The sequence below is a fragment of the Periophthalmus magnuspinnatus genome, chromosome 6 (genome assembly GCF_009829125.3).
Source record: "Periophthalmus magnuspinnatus isolate fPerMag1 chromosome 6, fPerMag1.2.pri, whole genome shotgun sequence".
NCBI classification, from domain to species: Eukaryota; Metazoa; Chordata; class Actinopteri; order Gobiiformes; family Gobiidae; genus Periophthalmus; species Periophthalmus magnuspinnatus.
Window position 1 is genome coordinate 24,912,816 of NC_047131.1, and position 23,522 is coordinate 24,936,337.

General features: G+C 39.3%; 3 protein-coding genes across 3 annotated transcripts in view; all 3 read left to right on the forward strand.

The window, feature by feature from the left end:
• Nucleotides 1-1,572: 1,572 nt before the first annotated feature.
• On the forward strand, nt 1,573-5,454 carry nutf2 (nuclear transport factor 2). The gene is made up of 5 exons (XM_033968203.2): nt 1,573-1,691; nt 2,530-2,649; nt 2,737-2,808; nt 3,804-3,902; nt 4,574-5,454. Exons 2-5 carry the CDS (start codon nt 2,551-2,553, stop codon nt 4,685-4,687), a joined length of 384 nt encoding a protein of 127 aa, XP_033824094.1. The 5' UTR covers nt 1,573-1,691; nt 2,530-2,550; the 3' UTR covers nt 4,688-5,454.
• Nucleotides 5,455-8,733: 3,279 nt separating this feature from the next.
• On the forward strand, nt 8,734-23,260 carry edc4 (enhancer of mRNA decapping 4). The gene is made up of 30 exons (XM_033967738.2): nt 8,734-8,934; nt 9,693-9,855; nt 9,935-10,046; nt 10,786-10,885; nt 10,967-11,153; nt 11,314-11,461; nt 11,543-11,647; nt 11,721-11,833; nt 11,912-11,995; nt 12,062-12,157; nt 12,266-12,365; nt 12,505-12,685; nt 12,805-12,871; nt 12,975-13,066; nt 13,183-13,346; nt 13,732-13,811; nt 13,893-14,019; nt 14,094-14,377; nt 14,521-14,751; nt 14,823-14,924; nt 15,017-15,160; nt 15,240-15,276; nt 15,388-15,535; nt 15,731-15,880; nt 16,116-16,231; nt 16,330-16,495; nt 16,960-17,146; nt 17,964-18,183; nt 18,283-18,446; nt 21,459-23,260. The coding sequence occupies exons 1-30, from the start codon at nt 8,853-8,855 to the stop codon at nt 21,640-21,642; spliced, it is 4,134 nt and encodes a 1,377-aa protein (XP_033823629.1). The 5' UTR covers nt 8,734-8,852; the 3' UTR covers nt 21,643-23,260.
• The window catches only part of nrn1la (neuritin 1-like a), a 49,136-nt gene continuing 48,398 nt past the window's right edge, over nt 22,785-23,522 (forward strand). The window contains exon 1 of the mRNA XM_033967564.2: nt 22,785-22,791. Within this exon, the coding sequence (XP_033823455.1) occupies nt 22,785-22,791 (7 nt within the window). The remainder of the gene's footprint in view (nt 22,792-23,522) is intronic.

Genomic DNA, 23,522 nt, shown 5'->3' on the forward strand with positions numbered 1-23,522 from the left:
CAGGCGCTCCGAGGTCTACTATGACAAAGGACCTTTTGCGTGCTCTTTTACGTTGCTATGGGAACGCTCGCTGCTATGTTTTCTCATTTCTGCGCTTTCCTTATACCGAGGGTTATATGACATTATTTTCCACAAAATATGTTAACAATATTACAACTTGTGGGAAACTAAAATTGGCAGATGACACGAACCTGATAAAAACAAAAAACAAAGAGGGAGATCACAAAAGTTTCAAAGATGAGTAGCTTGCATCATACATTCTATGGTAGCTAGCTCTAGAAAAATCATTACACATTTCATCTGGGCTGTCACCACCATTGACAGTCTATGGTCACCACACATCATATAGTTTTCAATTAGTCTAATAATGATGATAATATAAGTTTATAATATAACAGTAAATAGATTCTTTCTGTATTCACCAAATTATTTTTTGATACATTTTGTGCTAAAGGTACTGAAATTGGAATATGATATGTTCTCTATCATAAATTTTACTTGATCAATCTTCTTAACCTTTTTACACCAAGTACCACCTAAGATAATATCTGGCTTTCCAAGTACCACCAAATCTAAACCCAGACTTTCTTAGGGTCTAGATGAGGGCTAAACCTTATCTAAAATTAGACTAAACAAGGTCAATCAATTTAGACTAAAACTCAAAGTAAGTAGCTTAAATAAGAGTAAAGTTATTTAAATAAATACAAGTAGTGGTCCATTACTCATGTGAGAATAAAAAGTATTTTGGAAACTACTACTCAAGTAAGACTGGACGTAACATCTGATTTATAATTTGAAGTCAATGAAGGACAAAACAAAAAAAAAAAAAAAAAAAAAAAACATTAAATAATGCACAATGTAATCAAAGTGGGAAGAGTAACCAAAACTTTTACTCAAGTGGGACTACACTATGACTATGTAACTCAAGTAGGAGTAAAAGTATAGTATCAGACAGTTACTCAGAGATGTGCAATGTGACCCATCCATATTCTTCCACTTATCCAAAACCGGGTTGCAGGGGCAGCAGTCTAAGCTGGGACTCCCCGACTTCCCTCACCCCAGAAACGTCCTGAGCAGATGCCTGAGCCACCTCAGCTGGCTCCTCTCAATGTGTAGGAGCAGTGGCTCTACTCCGAGCTCCTCCAGTGTGACCAAGCTTCTCACCCTATCCCTAAGGGAGCGCCCAGCCACTCTGCGGAGGAAACCCATTTCAGCTGCTTGTATTCACGATCTTGTCCTTTCAGTCATTACCCAGAGAGAGTGCAGTGTTACCCACATCTGCCAAAAAGAGGACAAAAAATAGACTTATCTCTAAGTAAAACAAAGGCTTACTCTAAACAAGAGTTTCTCAAATTGCGGTACATGTACCACTGGTGGTACACAAGCTTGTACGGGCGGTACGGACTCCCCTTCAGTTTTAGTATTAACTTCATTTAGAGTAAATGTGACTTTTAAAGCAGAATTGATTTACACCTCCAGAATTGTGAGGGAAAGGGAAAAGTTATGTGTTTTGGGGATTTGGGATTATTATTTGCTTTACACAGGTCTTTCGTGGTTAACTGCGCTGAAAAACTACACTCCCATAATTCTCCGCGCGGATTTCTTCTTTGAGCGCGAGCCCTCTGTTCGGGGCAAGCAAGCATAGCAGCAGCACTGTGTGGTCGTGCGGCCGGCCTCGGCTTTGGTCAGAGGTAAGTTATACTTACTTATTTTTTTTAAATCCGTATTGGATTTAGTGAATGAAAATACATAAGTAAAAAAGTAGGGCTCATGTAGACTGGTTGAAAGATGGCAGTGACGCTGTATAAGTTGTTATATTGAGTACTGCTGTTGATTGAAGCGTTGGGCACGCCTATGGAGGGTAGCTGCACAGGGCTTCAGAACTATCGCGGGCCTGTAGAGGAATCAACACTTGGAGGAGACGAGATATTTTTAGCAACTAGTGAACAGGCCTGCGCCAGGGAACAAGCAGTCTCTTCAACAACTAACGAATGAGTATTTTACCTGCTACCCGAAAGACTAGCAGACCATGGAGTTAGCTGTTTATGCTAGCAACATTAGCAAACAAGATCACACAAGCTAGTAGCGTTTAGTTAGCCTGTGCTAAACTAGTCAGTACATAGGAATTTTATTGTATCTTAATATACATCTGTTATTTCATTAACTACTGTTTAGTAACATCACAGTGTCTCCGCATCAATTCCTTCCTTGAAGGTTCTCACGGCTGTATAGTTGTGTGAAAGCGCATGACTTGAGCTGTCAGTGTCACTCTAGCAGCTAATATGATGTGCTCAGCAAAACATACTTGGTTCAGTTTGGTTGTGGTGCTACCATTGTGGGACTGAAGGTTCAGAACGGTTCAGCTTCAAAGTATTATGAATCAGCATTGTTAGTATTTTGTTAATTTTCAACATTTTTAATGCTGTCAGTGTTTTTCTATCACTATGTACACGTTGTCTGTTGCACAATTGGCTTATCATTGTTTTTTATTGCTTGCTATAAGTTTCAATATTCTGTCCCTTGTCCCAGTGTGTTGTAGGGCTAACCAAGATGGTGGACCAGCCTGTGTGGGAGCAGATAGGGTCCAGCTTTGTGACCCACTACTATCAGATGTTTGATTCAGACAGATCACGACTGGGAGCTATATATGTCAGTGTGATGTATTTGGTCACTAAAAGCATACATGAAGTCTCATTGATTATGCACTAAATTATGTTCTTGTATTACACCATACAGACGGATGCATCATGCCTTACATGGGAAGGACAGCAGTTCCAGGGGAAACTTGACATTGTTAAAAAACTCACTGTAAGTTTTCTGTATATCTTACTTTTGTCTGTTTATCTTGACATAGAAGACAAGTTCATCAAGCTTTGTGTACCTCTTATCAAAATAAGCCTGAAAACACTTTTGCATAATGTCCAATGATCATTCCAGACTTGTGCTTAGTTTCTCAAATTAGATACTGTAGTGTGAGCCATGAGGTGCAGAATAATGGAACCATATGTTTACAATAAGCCTATGAATCTATTATTCTGCACCCTTTAAAAACATGATTGTGTTCAGTTCATCCCAACTTTCATTTATTGATTTAAAAATATAGTATTGACAACTAATTATCAGGATGGCACGGTGTATATTGGCATTTATCAAATTCTTGTAGCAAAAATGGTCCATATGATGTAAGGCCAAAGAGAGACACTGTTTGTGATTCATTAAAGATAGGTTATGTGGCTTTCACTCTAAGGCCCATTTCCAGACTGCTTACTCCTGCCTCTTACTTAGAACTTACTCTCCAAAAAATGCTCTTTATTAGTTAATGACAATGGCAGGCTATTTTAGATGGTGTTTATCTGTTGTATTTCACACTGTATGTGTTTCAATGAGCCAAAACAATAGGGTTCTGTTTTTATGTTATTTTTATATGATTTCATCAATTGATAAGTTTTTTGTGCCCCTATACTATAAATGTCATAGGTAAGCCCACCTAATTCATGAACATTTCAGTATATTTTATTAAAATGCTTATGTGTGTGGCATGTTTGTTGCACTAAAGGTTCTTTAACACCATGTTACCATTGGCATTATGAATGATTGTACACCTTTGTTACTGTATTGTGGATAAATGAGGGCCGCTGAGAGGTGAGGGAAACACAACATGTAGGGGAGCCACGGATTATAAAAGTATTTATACAGTTGTCACACAAAAGTTTGGTCTTTTTGTATGGTTAATTATGTCTACAAGCTAAAAATTCACTAAGTCAGTGTTCACATAAACAACTTTTGTCTGTTTTGTTTCCTAGAGTCTCCCTTTCACAAAGATAGCCCATAGTATAACAGCGCAAGACCACCAACCAACCCCAGACTGCTGCATATTGAGCATGGTCGTAGGACAACTAAAAGTGAGTGTTTTTGAAGAAACATCAAAATACAAGAAATTACATTTCACATGAATTGGAAATCTAGAGAGACCAAAGTAGAGCTATTATTGCTTCTACCCTCCTGCAATAATAAAAACTGCATATTGTAAAGAGAAATTGTGTGGATGTCTTTGTGTTCCACTTTCAACTAATGGTATCTTTGTCATGGCAAGGTTTGTGATAGGTAGTCCAGGTAGTATATTGCACAGGCCAATTCGGACCCTTCAGACCCATCAAGCCCTTCAAGCTCTTCCAGCAACAATGGAAACACATTTTGTCCCCAGGGCCTTACTTTAACATGCACAGCCAACTCCAAGTAACTACTAGTGACTACTAAGAGATTTGCTGTAGATAAGCAGCAACTCCTTTACCTTGAGAATTTGATATTTAGATATGCAAGGAAATGTGTTGCTCACAAATGATGCCTAAAATGGGATCCATCTACTGGTTGGATGCTTAAAATATAGTTTGAATCTGGTTTCCAAAGAAGGTCTCTCCTTGCATTCTTAATTTTCACTGTTTTGTGGTGTCAATTAAAGCTTACAGACCAGGACATATCTTAAAGTATAAATGTGAAGAATTGTTGAGAGAATTGTTTTTAGTTTTTCAATTTGACCTTTTTTGCTAAATATTTTTTGTATTCTGAATTACAGGCAGACAATGACCCAGTTATGGGCTTCCATCAGACATTCATCCTGAAGAATGTAAACGACTCATGGGTGTGCACTAATGATATGTTCAGGCTGGCTCTTCACAACTTTGGCTAACCTCCCACGTTTTGGTGGGCAGGGGCAGCCATAGTGAAGGGCACTGGGGTGATGGATCAGGAAGGGAGGAAATGAGGATGGAGAAACGCTCTTTCCTTCGTCCCTACATCACAATTATGCCCATGTGACAAACGCACATCTACAGGATTCTGTATGTCAATCAATGAACATCATCCCAGTGGGTTTGAAGACCACGTGTTTGCTTGTCAAGTTGCCCGGCCTCTCAGATGCCCCTGTAAGGCCACTGCACTGATCTGCATGAAGCTGGGAGCCCATCATTACAACATCTACACTCAAGCCACCACAAAGGAAAAAAAATATGCTTACCTACGCCATTAACTCATCTTCGCTCTGTTGTACACTCTTCTTTACTTAACTAATTCTGCTGTTGACCTCACTGTTGACAACTCGGCTCTGCTTGCACTGTTGTCGACTGGTTCGTTGATCCATGTACAGGTTTGGGTTATTCAGTTCAGAAGTCTTGTGTTGTAATTGTTTTTAGATGCCACTTAAGTGTTAACTTTAGCTTGCCTTAGCTGTTAAATGAGTTTTATCTTTTCCACTACTGTTGCCATAGTTCATTGTCTGTTGCTCGGTTTTGCTCTTGCAAACCAAAGAATCATAGAGGACAAAGTTTGACCTTGCTGTGTGAAAGGCTGTTATATAATATATTCTTTTCTCTTGGTCTCTCCTTCCTTTCATACAGATGTCAAGCAGTTAACATGGATTACAGCCACGATTCACAATAAACCTGGACTTTTTTTTAAGTGTTAAGCGTATTTTAACAGACTCACCCTTGCTTGATAATATGTCAATGGCTTTAATTGAGTAGTTCTGGAAGATTGCAGTCTTTGTAGTGAAAACTCTTTTGGTTTTTTGTTAAAACAAAGAATGTGCTGTGTGGTATAGCTTTTATGAATTGCTATTTCCATCTGAGTCATACAGGCTGGAGACCTCACCTGACTCCAGCATGAGTCAATGTCTATTTTAAGAAATTGCTGGGTGCCATTATAAAATATTTGACTCAAGTTTGTTGTTAACAAAATACATTGGGGTTGCATTTACATGACATCACAACTTTTATAAACTGAGCATAGGAATCAGAATTCCATGGTACATGAGTTTAGGGTTAATATATTTATAATTACTGGGTCTATCTGCTTGAGGGTAAACTCATAAACTTAAATTATTTTTGCTCAAGCTAGTGGCATTACTCAGTTGGATGGGAAGCATTTTGAAGCAACTTCTTAGGATTATACCAGTTTTCTCTGTCATGGTGCAAGGTTAAGAGTGAAAGAAAAGGCCCAAGAGGTTGGGTGTAACTCTGAGAGAATCGTCTTTTTTTTTAATTAATTAATTTTTTTTTGACAAAATGATCAAACTGAAAAAATCCCCAAATTTTGAAATTATGTTGGTAATGAATGTTAGTAATGCCACCATTTTTTGAAACTACTATGAAATAATCATTTGACCTTAGTTTGAATGAACTGAATTTGTTTTTGTTTTAGTCTAGTATTTGCAGAGGTATTAACCATAAACAAGGTTGGAACATCTGCACATGGTTTTACATCAGTCAAGTGGCAGTTTGTGTAGAAAAATCGGGGAAAAAGAAATTAAATGACAGGGCAAGTTAGAATATTGTGATGTCATGTGCCACTCTTTACTGCAAACTTTCAAATACAAACTTAATAGAGCACCATATTCATATTCAGTGTAATACTAAATACTTAAAGTGATTTTCTCAGTTTATTACATTATGGCAGATATATAGTATATCTATAGTATAGCCGAGTAGTCCATATACATACAGCTACTACTGTACGAACTATTGCAGGACTATAGTGTTATAATGTTTTTCCCTTGATGAGACCAGAGTGATTTACTTTATCAGCCTCCCACTCCCACCCTTTTCTAGAGAAATATAGCAGAGGTGTAACCCCGCCCTTTTTTTTGACTGTTCTACCTATGGTAATCGAGATGGAAGCCCAACATTCCCTGACTCATCATAAGATGTCAGTTTGTGCGCATATTTCATCACCAGTCGTGAACATATTTTTTCATATGTACTTCTTAAACATGATATCAAGACTGAACCGAAGTCGCTTGTGAAATGAGATGGACCATTTTATAGAGGGAGAAATCAAATCATTTCAGCACCCCAGTAAGTACTAAAGTTGTAGACTTTTTGCTAATAATTTGCTTTATTTTCATCATGCATGTTCTTATTATATCTCAGTGTGTTACACAAGCATCAAACTGAAGTACATTGTTAACTAATTTCAAGCCTTCAAAACATTTACTAATGTGAATGGCTGTTCTATGACTCAGAAAACGATCTAAGTTGATGACACAGCGATAGCCCAAAGGAATGTTAATATCAGTAAAACAAGCAGACTATGGATACATGCCCCCTCTGTTCTTCAACAACAAATTACTTGCTGACAAATTACGATATAGGTATTGGTCAAATATTGACCCAGTGTCTGTTTATATTTATATTACACTGTATTTACAGAATTACAAGACACAGGTTAAGTCCAAATTAGATTTTGTTAACCCTGAAAAGAAGTCCACTCAGAGTTTTCAGTTTAACCTAAACCCTGAGTCACAGAGTGAGTCATCATGGTAACTCTGTGAACCTAACCTGGTCCAGAGCAAGGTTTATTCCTGTAACCCTGAGTTTAATTAGAGTCTACTCCTAAAAGAGAGCTCTGATTGGACAGTTACTTCCCCAGGCATCGAAGTACTAGGAACAGTTTAACAAGGTTTAATGATGAGGATTTAACCTTGTAGGTTCTTTCAGGTTTATCTGTTTGAAATCAGATTGATAGTTTTCTATCACAGGAATGTGTATGCAGCATATAAACAAATCTAATAACAAAGTATATTATTATATATTCTACATATATTACAATTTTATTGTCTGGTGGAATGGAAAACCAAGATTGTCCATGATGGAGAGTAGTTTGTCCAGTGTCCTGGCCCTCGCTCTGACAAAGATCTCCAATATCTTTATGAATGAGTTTGATTCTCACAGTGGATCACAGGACCAGTTTCACAGATCTAGTCCAATGTGCCTTTTGCTGGTCCTGCTCCCCCAGTAGACCACAGTGAAGTACAGGGCCCTGGAGACCACAGACTGGTAGAAGATCTGCAGTAGGTTGCTACACACATTGTGCACAAGTGGGGGTACAAGTAGACTCTACTTTCTGAGAATCCCACATCTTTCCGAGCCATTAATGCCCCTTAGTTTAGCCTCAGCATGCTGTTTACCTGTGCTCCCAGTCCCAGTTACTTGTAACAATCAACTACTTCCAAATTTTGACCTTGGACGGTCGTCATTTCAATTGATGTCCTCTTCCAATATGTTCTCCTGAGAAAAGTACCAGTTTGTTGGACTAACATTGTCTAAGAACTGAGGTTATTGAAAGTACAGCACTAGTTTCTCAACACACTGACAATAAGGACAATAAGCTTGCACAAACCAGATACTTAAAACTGCCATTTTCGACTAACCTGCCTCAGCCACAAAAATGAATAAATTATATAACAATGAATGTATTGAATTACCTTTGCATCCTTTTTTCTCCTTTTATTTATTATTATTATTATTATTATTATTTTATTATTTTATTATTTTTTTTATTTATTACTCTTTGTTGCCCTCAGGTCATTTAATTTCTTCTTCAAATTGCTTTATTAGTAGGCTAACAATAATTTGAAGATATTTTAAGTATTTTATGGAATGGTGTTATACTTGTCCTCTGATGTTTTTTATGACCCCATTTTATGTATAAAATTGCATACACAAAGTTTAATTCAGTGCTGGTATATCGCTAAATAGTATTTTTGCTCACACCCCTAGTAACCTCTAGTAATTGACATTTTGAAATTTTGTCTGAAATTAGTCTGAAGTCTAAAGATACTGATAGCGTTTCAACATGTATTAATACATGCTACATTCCTAATTTGAATTCACTAGGAATGTAAGTCAGAACCATACAGTCTATGGTAGGAACCAATGAAAGTGTATGTGTTGGGTCGGACACATCGACCGGCGTAACGGAAGTTTAGACGGTTGCTCTGGGTGAGCCTTTACAGTGGACAGAAAACATAAAAACACACAAAAATCTCTTTTCTATTAACCCTCTCCTTTACACCGCCCATGGCGTCCAGTTCAAATATTGACATTGAGGATGCGACGCAGCATTTGCGGGACATCCTCAAGCTTGACCGCACCGGCACTGGTAAGTACCTCCACGGATAAACAACTGCTGCGCAGGGCCGAAAAAAAGCTAACGGAAGGCTAACATGCTAAGTTGGTGCAGAGCAAACGTGTGAACTGATATTACATTGGTTTTAATGCCGTTAACGTTTTCTGGTGTGTATTATAACTCTTTGTGGATTAGGTACCCCCTAATAATTAAACATAACGTCACACACATTTGTTAAATGCAACGCTTATTAGTAAAAGTATCTTAAGATTATAATGGTAAGGTCGGAGCTATGTCTGCGTAGTTGACTGTCCACCAAGCTAGCTTGGGGCTGTTGTAATGTCTTTACGTGTCTTTATTCATTAAACTTAGCCTTTATTTCATACATTTCTGTTTCAGTCTTTTAATTTAACTTTTTTTTTCCCAAATTACATTCATTTATTTTGCGTAAAAGGCATACGGCGTTTCAAGGCATTGTATTATCGCAAGTGTTATCTGATACAACTAGCTAAATCCATACAGTTGTTTGGAAATTTTCATTAATGTTAAGTTGATGAATCAAAGCTTGCTGAACATTATGATTCTGACACGCCCACCTTTTAAACATCTCTCACAAACGATACCAGTATCCAACTTCAAACATTCTCTAATGGACATTTTAATAACAATGATTTATTGAGTGACCCTGGCACGGTTGATGAATGCAATTGTTAGAAAGTATATTAAATATATTTTTTTCTGTGCAAAGAATTTTATTATTTCTGAAATCATGTTTTTTGTTTTTACCTCAGATGCCCAGTCATCAGATGAACAAAGGAAGTCATCTTTTAATGGAGAGCTGAACGGGTTGCTGGGAGCTGCAGGACTTCTTGGGAGTGTTGATCACTCTATCACATCGGAATTATCCAGGCCCATTTCCCAAGACATGAGCAGCTCCAAGGACAGTCAGATAATGTGAGCTTACTTTTTTAATAACCTGTTGTAACACTCTTATATTAATAAACAGTTTGAATTAGTACAATTTATTTTGCAGCCGCCTTTCCGGTGATAATGGGTCCACTTGTAAACCCATTACTTCTAATAATGTGGAGATAGTGGCAAGTCAAGACTCAAGCATCAACAGCAAAGCTCGTGGCAGTAACAAGGTATAGTATAACTACTGACAATAGGACATTGACATTTTTATTAACTAAACTTGTACTAAGGGCCAGATTTACCAAGCGTTGGCACATGTGCAAAACAGATAGTACATGCTAAAGTGACACAAAAATCTGGTGCAGTTCTGGTTTGTGCCTCTCAAAAGCCCCCACACAAATTTAGCACATGGGACCTAACGAATATGCGAAACGAGGCAACAATGTACAAAATTGAATTATTAAGAGGAGGGCAAAAACCGCATGCAAATTTAGTTAATTTGAAAAGCAGGTGGAAAAATTACTCAGGCAACACTGGTGCTTTTTGTGCATCATGGTGCTTTATAAATAATATACAGTGCTTTAAGTAAAAGCTTCGGCTTTTACTATGGATCAGACCTGGAGGACTGAGGGATTACACATACAATGTGTCTTCCACAAAAGAAAAGCGTTTAAAAGCTGTCCTTTCCCTAAAACTGTAGACTACATTTACACGGCTGTTCAGTGGTCTTTTTAAAGTCCAGAGACCCGAGAAAGCGGTTTACCCAGTGTATGGCAGGCATAGCCGCCACAGGTTTTGGCTCACTTCTTAACACATGTGGCACTGACTCACAGTAGAGCTCTGTACATATCAGTTTTGCAGCAGAAATAATATGCACAGTTTACAATAGTAATTGTGCAACACGCCCACACCTGGACTGCTAAATCTGGCCCCTAGTGTACAACACATGGAAATGGTCTTTCTATACAGGTGAAGATTCAGCCAGTTGCAAAATATGATTGGGAACACAAATATTACTATGGCAGACTTATAGCCGTCTCAAATTCATTTTTGGCTTATGCTATTAAAGGTAAGGTGATATTATTTATTTCTGTCTTTGATTTAGTGCTGTGTTTGTAAATTTGACAATTACTTACTGATTTTACCTTAGGGGCTAACAATCATGCAATGATTCGTGTCTTGAGTGTTGGTTTTACTGAGCGTGCACTGCTGAAAGGATTCACTGGAGCAGTCACGGATCTGGCTTTTGCCCACCTTGACTCCTCCCTTTTGGGATGTGTTGATGAAGCTGGTAATCTGGTGGTCTGGCAACTCACCTGCACACCCAGCAAAATCCTGTATCCTAAATATGTGAAAGAAAAGAAAAAAAATGTACACACACACAAATATACACACATATACACACATACACATCTACGTGCAAACACACACTTTCTAAAATGTCTCTGATGACTAATTTCTTTTGTGAGTTTTTCCCTTAACCTTTGTTTCCAAAAGAGATGAAGTTGTTGTTCATATTCGCCGTCCAGAAGATACTCCACTGAATCCTCATCGTCGACTTATTTGGTGCCCATTTATCTTGGATGATAATGAGGAGAATCAGGATGACATCAGTCAGACATTGGCACTTCTACATGAGGATAGGGTAACTGTTAATTGCTACAAACTGTTTGTCATAAAGCAAAAATAATCTTTTAAATCCTAATTCTCTGAGATGTCATTTCAGGCTGAGGTGTGGGACCTTGAAGCTCTGAGAACTAACTACAGCGCATGGCCTATTGATGCATCAGATGTCAGAGAAGGCCTGATTACAGTGAAGGGCCATACACAGGTAGAATCCTTTTATTATTCAGGTCAACTAAAGATATTTGTGTAGCTGCATAAACAAATGTAATGTTTTTCAGAGGGTTAGTGAAGGAGCACTTTCCCCAGATGGAACTGTGTTGGCAACAGCTAGTCATGATGGATACATCAAGTTTTGGCAGATATACATTGAAGGTGCACAAGACAAGCCGAGGTAAGCCTAAAACGTATCTATTTGCATTTCTTTAAAATGCTTCTCTATTTGTCACTGCTCTTTTGCTCTTTTGTCAAGGTGTCTTCATGAATTGCGGCCTCATGGAGGTCAGCCCCTCTCTTGTCTTTTGTTCTGTGACAACCACAAGAGACAAGATCCTGAGTAAGAATTAAGATTAATGCCACTTCATGCAATTTTTTTTTAAAATGGTAACCGTTTATTTTAAAGGGTTCCATTCTGGCGTTTTCTAATTACTGGAGCTGATCAGAACCAGGAGTTAAAGATGTGGTGCACTGTGTCCTGGACATGTTTACAGACGATCAGGTATCGTATTTTTAAAGGTTTTTAGCTTTATGTTGTTGGCTTTTTGACAGAACAATCCACGCCATTAATCAAATATGTACATAGTGATTGGTTTTCAATACTTTTTAGGTTTTCCCCAGATCCCTACAACTCCACTGTACTTCCAAGTCTTAAGGCGAGCCTAGACCTCTCTGCTGAGTATCTGATTCTCACTGATGTGCAACGGAAGGTAAATGATGAAAAAATTAAGTTAACCTTGCTGTTATACATGTTTACATTCATCAGATGAAATGTCTGATTTACAGTAAGATGTTTCTATTGCTGTTTTAAAATTTTAGTGTGGACTATTTATGTCTATGCCTTGCTAGGTTCTATATGTGATGGAGTTACAACAGGACCTTGAGAAGGGCAAGGCCAGTTTTACTGCTGTTTCTGAGTTTCTCCTCACTCACCCAGTGCTCAGCTTTGGGGTCAGAGATGTGACTCAGAGTCGTCTCCGACATACTGAGGTCCTGCCAGCAGAAGAAGAGGGCGAGAGTTTGACTACAGGTGTGTTCATGATATCAATTTATATGTAACATGTTTTATATTCTTGTAAACATATACATCTTTGAATATGCTGGTTTAAAATATATGCTGTAATATTCCCTTGGTGGGATTGATTGTAGAAGGCACTCAAGGAGCTGCAGAGTCAAAGTCCGGTATCCAGATTAAGCTCTACTGTGTCCACACAAAGTAAGACTAGAAAAAAATGAATGACATTGAAGGCATTTTCATTAATATATTTTTCTGCATTTGTCCAGTCACTAATAGATACTATTTTTATGTTTTTTTTCAGGAGCCTACAGGATGTTCAAATATTATTTCAACCAAATGTGGGTTCTAGTCCAGCAGATTTCCTGCCACATTCAGATTCGCAGGATGGTTTTGGTAGGTTTAGACTTTAGGTTTAGGTTTAGAGTTTTACAACACAAGCACCTAGATGATGCTGTTTTGTTGCATTGTAATGTTGCATTAAAATGTCATTAACTCACCTTTGTCTACAGGGTTTTCAGACCATTTGACAGACCAGAGTTCGGATAAGGACTCGGGAAGTGGATCCCAGACTGATCTGAGCAAAATCCCTTCTCTTCCAGCTCCAGCCGACTTTCTAACAAACTCAGGAGCCAAACTCATGACTCCCGATGCCTTTATGACACCAAGCACTTCGGTGGGTAAATCGTCAAGCATCTTCTTAGCTGTCCTATTATTTGCACTTCTCTTACCTACTTACAATGGCAATTTTAGCCGAAGTCACTGTTTATATCTAAGGGATGCTAAAGTAAAGTAAGGTAAACTTTATGTTTCTCAACAATAAATTTGTCTCATGACGCTGCATAACTGAAAATGTACAGAGTCACCCCAAACTGTCCACTTCAGAAGTTCATAACCTACACACATAGCTTCAGTCATAGGTTAAAACATCCACACCATTCATAATTCATACTTTATATTATTTTAAAAGAACCCAAGTCCACATAGTACATCACAAAATATTGGTGTTATAGTTACAAAAAAGTAATATGTTAGGATTTATATTTATTATGTTCTTGCAGGTTCCAGCATCACCTGGTAGTAGTGCAAGCAGTCTCACGATTGTAACTGCTATAAGCAGCAATTCAGACTCAACCAACAGGTACCTGCTTTTGTAATACATATATTTTTGTTTCATAGTGTTCTGTTGTAGGTCACCTTTTGCATTATATGTTTTATTTAGGGCATTGGATGATGTGAGCCAGAGTCCAAACAGAGTGGAGAACAGCAGCAGCAGCCTGGGCCTTTCTGCATCCTGCAGCAGCCCGAGAGCTGCCTCTGCACTTCTTCCTGCACTGGATGGCATTCAGGTTTACTATGGAAAAGCTTGTCTTGATTCTTTTTAAAGCTCATTCCTCATAATTCTTTCATTTGTTGTATCCAGGCTCCCAGTGGTCCACTTGTTTTGGATGGCTCCCAGGTCTTAGACCCTCCTCTTCTCCCACCCTTGGCCTCACCGACCCGTGCCCGCTCCCCTGATGTCATCTCATCTGCATCCACTGTCATGTCTCAGGACATGCCAGAGATCGCGTCTCAGACCCTGCAGCTTCAGCGTGGACTTGTGTCTGCAATGGACTCTTTACCTCTCTCAACTCTACAGACAGACAGCATGGCTTCTGCTGCCTCTGCACTGCACCTGCTCACCTCACCACGAGCCGCTAATAACAGGTGTTTTACTGTTGGAAGATTATAGAAGACTCCACATAATGCTTAATTGACTTTGTTATAACATGGAGTTATGTTTAGTATGATTCACACATCTTGGATGCTGAAATATCTGTTATTTAATGCATGTGTGTATTCTGTAACAGCTTTTTACCCCTGGAACTTGGAGGTGCTGAGGGTCCAGTCAGTGGGTCTTCAGAGGCAGAAAACAGACTGAGTAACACGCCGTCTTTACTGGAGACGGCTCTATCTCAGGAGAACCCTGGTGTCTGCGCAGGAGCCTCAGATGGAACTGTGGGCCACACGCCATGGCCAGCTGCTCCTGATATTACCAGAGAAACCAGAAACAGTCTTCGGGACAATGGCATAGTGGACTGGTAATTTCTCACACAAGATATAATTCATCAGTGTCAACCTGACTGTAAGTAACAAATCATTGTGATTATAGTTCAAGAGAAGACTCCAAAGATGGACACTTAACTTCACCTTACCATCGACGCTCTTATCATCTCACTCCAAATGATAGTCAGGACCCCGGAACAGAGCAGAGGTCAGTATGCATTTTTCATTATTAATTACCTTTGATTAACTTCTCATTAACCCTGTTTATTTCTGTTTCTGTTTATGTAAACATTTCTGTAGTGACCCTGATGATGAGGTAGCCAGTCTGGCATCGTCTTCAGGAAACTGTGCATCACGTTCATCTCACAGAATGCAGGTCAAGGAATGGAAGGGATCACCAAGGGGCTCACCTAAATTAAAGCGAAAAACCAAGAAGGAAGATAGGTGGGGAGAGTGTTACAATGGCCAGTTCATAATCTGTATGAGTCCTTTAACCTAACAGTCTGCACTATGTTATTTGTAGGGAGTCTTCTCAACTACGGCAGTATAGTCCTGGACAGGTAAGGATTTTTATCATTTGTGGTAGCACTCAGATGTAAAACACATGTTGTGCTGACTTGGCAATAAATATATGTTGATTATATATGTTTATTCCACATTTCTTTTGACAGGGAAATTCTGAGGTGCAGGATGAGTTGTTAATTCTTTTGCGTAACCAGCAGAAGGAGTTAACAGATCTTCGAGGACAGATTGAAGCCATGAAGTGCTCCATTATGTCTCAGGTTGAGCACGCTTTGAGCAGCTACCAGGAACAAGAGCGTATCCTTCCCTGGCTGCTATTGCAGCCTGTGTTTCATTGTTTTATTTAGAATCCATAGTGGTGAGGCAGTGCTTTTACATGTCTCTTTGTTAACATTGTTCCAAACTAACTCGGCTTCAGTTTCTTGACATCATTTGTTGTGCTTATTATCAAGCCTCTATTATTTATTATGCTTTAACTGTAAGTGGCCACAGAGTGCAGAATGGAGCGGCTGCTTGTTGAAAGTCAGAGTCAGCAGCTGCAGGAGCATCTAAGCCAGCATCTCAGCCAAACCCTGAGCTCTGCCCTGACCAACAGGATGGACCGAGTACTACGTGAAGAGATGAAAAAAACTGTTCCACAAAGTAATGATGAGTTTTTCTGCTTCTGCTGTGTCATTTTTGTCTGATTTATCCTCGTAAGGAATGTATTACTAGCTAGATTTTTTGGTATGTAAATCATTTATGAACCATCGCATTTTCATAAAGACAAATTCTAAAATTCTCTCATTTGAGCCATGTAAAAATCAGATGCAAGTTGACTTTCTCTCCAAACCCTGTGTGACTTAAAATATTATCTAATTTCTGTTCCCTGCTGCAGCAATCTCCAAGAGTCTGGAGCCTGTTTCAGGTCAAATGAACAATGCTATTGCTGCTAAACTGACCGCTGTGGAGGTCACACTAAAAGACAATGTCACCAAAGTGGTCAAATCGAAGGTAGGCCATTGCCACGAAGCAAGGCTTAATGTTTGCAAAGTTGCTTTCTTGCCACTGCAATAAAAAGCTGTGTGCGTGTGTTGTCATCCATTTTACAGAACACAACAGATGCTATTGGTCGAGCAGCAGCAGAGGCCATGCAGGGACCTATTCAGGCAGCTTATAAAGATGCTTTTCAGACTGTTGTGCTTCCTGTCTTTGAGAGAGGTTGCCAATCTATGTTTCAGCAGATCAACGACAGTTTCAAACAGGGCACACAAGAATGTAAGTATTATTTCATCCTTCGAGACAGAAAGCATGGGTGGGGAATCCTCTGGTGCTTGTTTTAAATTTCTTAATCACCGAGCGCTTAACCACAAAGTATTATGGCTTGTAGAATCTGTTAATATATAAATGGAACAATTATTGCCATGAGTTGTGCTGTAGTTATAGTTATACTCATTGCTTGCCCCAGTAACCTGCAAACTTGATAATGAAACACCAGTTATGTGAACAATCAATAGACCTAAAGGTCTGACAATAACGGCTGTACAATATCTGCCTGACCTCAATTCTACCTCAGAGAAACTGAACTCTGCACCTAGTTTGCAATTATTTTGTGGTTAGACATATTTTGTAATGAAAATGGTGCAATGGTTAGGTTGGCGTATTGTTATGTAAACTTAAAACTGTAAACTGTGTGTGTATATGGATATAGATATATTAAACTAATTTTATGTTTTTTGTAGACATTCAACAACTTGAAAGTCATGTGAAGAACAGAAAGCAAAGGGAGCAGGATGTGCGGGACCCCATGATTGGTCAGCTCCAGCAGATGATTGACAGCTTCCAGAACTCCACTGAGCAGTTGAGCAACAGTATCTCTGCTAATGTGCGGGCAGAGGTCCAGCACCAGGTCCAGATGATGGTGGGAAAGTAAGTATCCCAGTCTAGTGTTTTGATCTTTTACATACAATTATAAAACTCAATTTTTTACCACAAAGTGAGTAGCTATGACCAGCATGTATAAGGTTGAGGCTTCAGTGTGCACTAGCACACAATTTTTTGCACTTTTATAAATGAAGACATGTTGTGCATACAGCCAAAGCAAGGCACTGTTGATATGGGTGCAGGAGGTGTTGTATACATTAATTTTAAGCATACCTTGGGTACAAAAACATTAGTTCAATTAGAAACCTTCTGTGCATTAGAAGCTTTATTTACAGTTCAAGGGGCAACAATAACTTGGTTGTTAGAGTGTTTGATGGTTCGAATCCTACTCTCGACATAAACATCACTAGTTGAGTGGCCCGAGCCACTGACCCACAGGTTGGTGGTGCGATTCCACCTCCTGCAGATGAATGCTGTCATTGTGTACTTGGGCAAGACACTTAATCCACCTGGCCTGTAGTGTCTGCCTACACTAAGGTATGAGCATGTGTGTGAATGGGTGTGCTTTGAGTGCCTTGAAGGTGCAAAAGTGCCTAATAAATGTGACTATTATAAAGTTTAAAACTCACCCAAAGTTATTATCAAACAACTTATTACTGCAGACTAAAACTACAATTATTTTTGTCAATTTAACATATTATGGTATGTCATGGTTATGGTTATTGTTTCATAAACAGTCTAAAGACATCCTTTTGACATTTGTATCAACCTTGAATACAATTCTGTGCTTTGACCTAACTCCCAGTTAGTGTCTTTAATGCATCCTACCCTCTTCTGTTTCCCTGCTGTATTTCATCCATAGTTTGCAGGAGTCTATTCTTAGCCATGTGCAGAGGATTGTTAAAGGAGAGGTGAGCTTGGCCATGAAAGAGCAGCAGGCAGTGGTCACCTCCAGCATCATGCAGGCGATGAGGTCAGCAGCCGGCACACCTGTCCCCACGGCCCACCTCGACTACCAGACCCAGCAGGCCAACATCCTCCAGCTCCTACAGCAGGGCCAGCTCAACCAGGCCTTCCAGCAGGTGCTACAGCTATGTCTGTTAATTACTGTGATATTGGTAGGTCATCCTAATAATACGCTAAGGAATGAGTGACATCTATTATTGTTGTTGGTTCTATAGGCCCTCTCGGCAACAGACTTGAACCTGGTGTTGTATGTGTGTGAGACCATTGACTCCCAGCAGGTGTTTGGACAGCACCCCTGTCCTCTCAGCCAACCGGTACTACTGTCTCTTATCCAGCAGCTTTCTTCCAACCTTTCCACCCGCTCCGAGCTCAAAATCAGGTGAGAATACACTCACCATAGAATAGAAAATCATATACCTCTATCTGACAGGACGGTATTGCAGTGGTTCTTAAACTTTTCACAATAAGTCCAATAAGTCCATTAAATCAAACAAACACAAGAATTGCAAAGAACCTCATGCTTGGTAAGAGTCTGGATCACCCTCAGACTCAAGTACACTTCACTTAAATGCTGCTGAATTCAAAGAGTTGTTATATTAATCCTTGCTCATAAGGTAAGGATATTTGCTTCTAGTGGTCCTTGTTTATACGTATTTAACTGTGCTTAGCACAAAAGTAGACAGCCTTGTTATTACCAAGACAACGTATGCCTGAATAAATTTACTGTTATTTCAATACTGGATATGAAAATGTATACATTTTTTCAAGTGATGTCATACACTTGTATGTCAACATTCTTTGGGGAGAGGCAAAGCTAAGCCCTGTTTGAGAGAGGAGTTAAAGAAGCTATTTTTGTTAGGAAAGAGAATCCTTCCTTAAACAGAAATGGGGGCCTGAGACATAATCTCTCCCCCATCTACAACTCCATCCTCAGACCCAGAACAATGAGAACAATAGCAGGGTCATTAAGGGCTGAATAGGGTAGTCTCAGCTGAAACTGGAAACAAAAGCTGTTTACAGTTTCAGTGTGGTTAGCCCCCTCCCCTCACATAGATATAAGGCAGTGGCCACCAGCATTCTGACCAGAACTGAAGAAGCGGCTTGGATGAGCAGCGAAACGTCTTCACTCCTACAACGATTTGTCCATTTGACAGATTTAAACTTCGTTGTTTGCTATGGATCAGACCTGGATGACCGAGGGTCTACACAGACATCTAAGCCCTGTAATCCAGTTATATTCCAGTCTAGGCTTTGTTTTTAACACAAGAACACAAATACTCTTTTACCCACAGAAGCTTAGGGCTATAATATGGCCACACTCTATCTAAACATTTTTATTATTTCTGCTCTCCAAACTTGGCTCACTGACCGCTCTAGACTCATCTGGGCAGTGCTCTGGTTTTTGGACATGCGTGTGCCGTCTTTGTCCTTGTGTTTTTGACCTCAGTTTTTCATTTTTAGTCCCTTTTGATTTCTGTATCTCCTTCCAAGATTTTACTTGCCTGGCCAGCCAAGAATAGATACTACTCTTATACTTTACATAGACATGACGTGTTGTCTGGACAATGGTTTAGCCTCTTCCTGTCAATCATGTCTATCAGGGACATTCATGGTCTGTGGTCTGTATTAAAAACAACATTAAAACATAAAACATCATTACTGAGGAAAAAATAACACAGGGACTGAAATAACAAGCACATTTCTCCAGAAGCAGTCAGTGAAGCACTAAACAAAGTTAATTTGAGGTGAGAGAAATTTGAATCTGTTTGGTGGGTGATCAAGGAGCTCTGTTGACATGCATCACTGATATAAACTAGCCTGAGACTGAGATCTTCTAAATAGATTATACAGAATCCCAGGTCAAGCTACATTTTTAAGTTATCTTGCTTTTTATAACAACAGGAATTACTTAGTAACTGTTTTATAAGAAAAACGATTTTCTTCAAAAGACTGTTGTTCAGGCTGGCAGATGTATAAAACTGCTGCTAGAAATGTGACTTCAATTTAACAACCAAAAGTTCTCTAAATCAGTTAGGTCTCAGCAGTCCTGTTGGTGTTTGGGGCTGTCCCTCCACGATCAGCCTTTTAGTGGCTCCTGGTTGGAGCCTGGTCCCTTTACAGCTGTGCTCAGGCCTGGATGTGCCTACAGAGCCTCTGTGTGGCCCCCCTGAGCCTGCATACCATCTGGACAGGCATACGGCCTAGGATCACTCTGACACTGTATACTCCTTATTAGATTTACTTTAGTGCACCATTTGCTGTGAAGTGCTGGCATGTAATTAATATTACACCTCTCTGATTGTTTTATTATTTTGAAATCAAATCAATAAACTTGGAGAGCATAAATCTCTGCCAAGGCACAAGAACCATTATTCTTGGATTCTTGGGTAAATGCTTTTCTAGTGAGTCTTTTTGTCCTAAATACCACAGAATCATGACAATGATTTAAGTCTTCTTTGGGATTATTTAAATTCCAATTACAAATGTTCAATAGCATGCAAAGATTTGGAATAATTCTGGAACTCAAGGGAATACAGATGAGACAAAAGATCTTGCAGAGACCCCGGGCACTCCCTCCTCTCTCCAGATGTGTGGCACGATCAATTGTGTTAAACTCACTGAGAAGAAGGAGTGTGATAGAAGGCCACAGGTGACGACGGCACAACTCAATTTGTGCCATGATGTGGTGACAACACAAGGTTTTACAGTCACACCAGGGCCAGCAGTCAGCACTGTGATCAAGGGCAGCGCTCGACATTCAAACTGGCCTCTGTCTTTGTCCCCTGCAGTCAGAGCCAGGGACGCAATCTAGAGAGCGTGTTGTTCCTGTGTAGCTTTTTAGAGCAGAATAAATGAAAGCGCGTGACTTTCAAAGTGTTCACAGCCCTTTCATTTAGCAGCTGAGTGAAGGTGTCCTATACATTTGAGTCCTTTGTCATCCTCTAGTCTGGACCTCCTGCCGGCTCATTGCTAATGGTTGTGTACCCAATTATGTTCCCTATTCCCTGTGTATATATACAGCAAATAGGCCTGTCTTACTTAATAATAATTACTATATTGACTTGTCTTACAACTTGTCTTACCCACGTATTGTGAGGACTTTTCATTGTACTAGTAGGGAAATTTGTGTTGTTTTTCTGTACTATGATGATATTTGAGCTAAAAATGTTGGATGAATGAATAACTTGTGTAGTTTTTATCTATAAATGTGTCATAGAAGTGTTTCATACCTGCAACTGTCACTATATTTACTTCAGCAATACTGATACAATATTCTGATTGGCCTAACCGCAAACAACAATAAACGCATTTCTATATCTTCAACACTGTGACAAAGCCCTGGTTGATGTTTCTCTCCATATTAAATTACCTGACTTTTGTTGGTTTGCAGTTACTTGGAGGACGCTGTAATGAATCTGGACCACAGCGACCCACTGACTCGTGATCACATGGCCTCGGTGCTGGCCCAAGTGCGGCCCAAACTCTTCTCGTACCTGCAGCAGGACCCCCACAGTGCGCTGAGCAAGAGGGCACGCCGCCTCATGATGATGCTGCAGGGCCTAGTTAACCACTAGTTCCTGTTTGGGACCATTTACACATGCGCTATCCAGGCTTCAGCTCACGCTCGCAAGGGCACCTCACCCACCTCTCTGAATTTTACATGCCTTGTTGTGTTCTTTGCGTCTAGAGTACAGGAAAGAGTTGAGCCATTTGGCCTAAAGGACAGTGCTGTACTGAATAGAGTCCTCCCCAGCCATTTGTCAAGGTAGAAGTACAGATTCATGTTAGATGCATGAATGTATTGGGCCATTGCGGCAACGTTTTTCTTTCATTTACTTTTAACTTCTACTTACTTTTATGTTCTATTGCATACTCTTATGACGTTAGTAGACACTAGACAATGTGAATGTCACCGAGCTAATCCACATCAGCAAATAATGCAGGTTTTGTTCTAGGCTGGGACTGATCCAAGACCTGTCCTGTAATGTCGTTGTGTCTGTAAAGGCTGGTGTGTTGTTTTCAAGAGTCAACACCATCTGGAATCTTGTCATATCAGATTTTCTTCATTTTTTACATTTTTTTTATAAACATACAAACAACATGGAACTAGTTGTACTATACCCCAGCAACCAGAAGAATTCAACAACCTTACTTTCTTGCTGGTTGTTTTGAGTCAGTTATTTCTTAATGGGCTTGACACCTCCTGTCTTCTGAGGTGATATACTGAATGTCCAGATGTTTAAGAGAAAAAAAATTTCCATTACAAAGAAAGCTATTTTTTGAGACCCCTCTAACATTATGTTGAGCCTTACCCACAACACAATTCCCCTTTGCGATGCTTGGATCAAATGCACAGTGTATAAGCCGTCCCATGTACAGTTCTGTCTAGTGAATCAGACAGATATACTACGCCTTCTTATGTTGCTCCCTTTTAATACCCACATTAAGTATTTGACTTGTATTCTTTCAGAGGTGTCAAACTAAAATATACACTTCTTACTGTTATTATGATAATGTTCATCAGGTTATTTCAGATTATAGTAGTGAATTAAATGTGCAGTTATGTGAAATAGACTCTAGGAGGCAGCACTTAGTTGGACTGCAGAGATTCGGCCTGCTTTGCTTATCATTGGTTTTTCGATTCATTCCTGGTCCTGCAGTTTATACAGACTCCAGTTTCTAAGCAAATCTTTAGGTTTAAAAGCATTATTTGTTCATGTCGTGTAAGATAATGTATGTACAGCTCGTGTGGCAGAGATCATAGTTTAAGGACAGGGCGACCACTTTGTTGCTGATGGACGCGCTATCGTTCAAGTTTGAGTCAGTTCCATTGGATTTGTCTAGCAAGTGCCTTAATGTTTTGTCTCATTTGCATAGATTATAATTCCCAATTTGTTACGCAGAGACATCTCCCTTCCCTTCCTAAACGGTCTGTTTTGTCATTAAAACGAAATTAACGGTTCGATCTAAGTTGCTGCACTGAAGTTAACTTGTATTTTCCAAACAGGACAAGAAATCATTTATTAGACTACCGCTCTGAATTCTCTGGGCTTTTGTGTTTCCCAAACCATGTGCACAGAATGCAACTGAGGCTTAAACTGCGTCCTTTCTGTTCATCAAACTGACGTTCTGTTGTAACTTTTACAGTTTATTTTACCCTAAACATTTTGGAATAAAAAAGTGTTGATTATTTTCATGTCTTTTCATTAACCTAGCACGACCTAAGTTTAACATCAGTTTTTGCTGATGGTATACAATCAGATAGACTTATGTTCCAAACAATTATACAATGTGATATATGTTGGAAGAATTTGAAAATATTATATACTCTTATCAGCAGTATTTAGTTATCTTTGAACATGTTTTTTTTTTTTTAATAAATATTTAGAGTAAAACAAATCGAGCTCAAATCTGGACCACAATGACAAAGTAAAGGCTGTGCTCAATGTGTAGG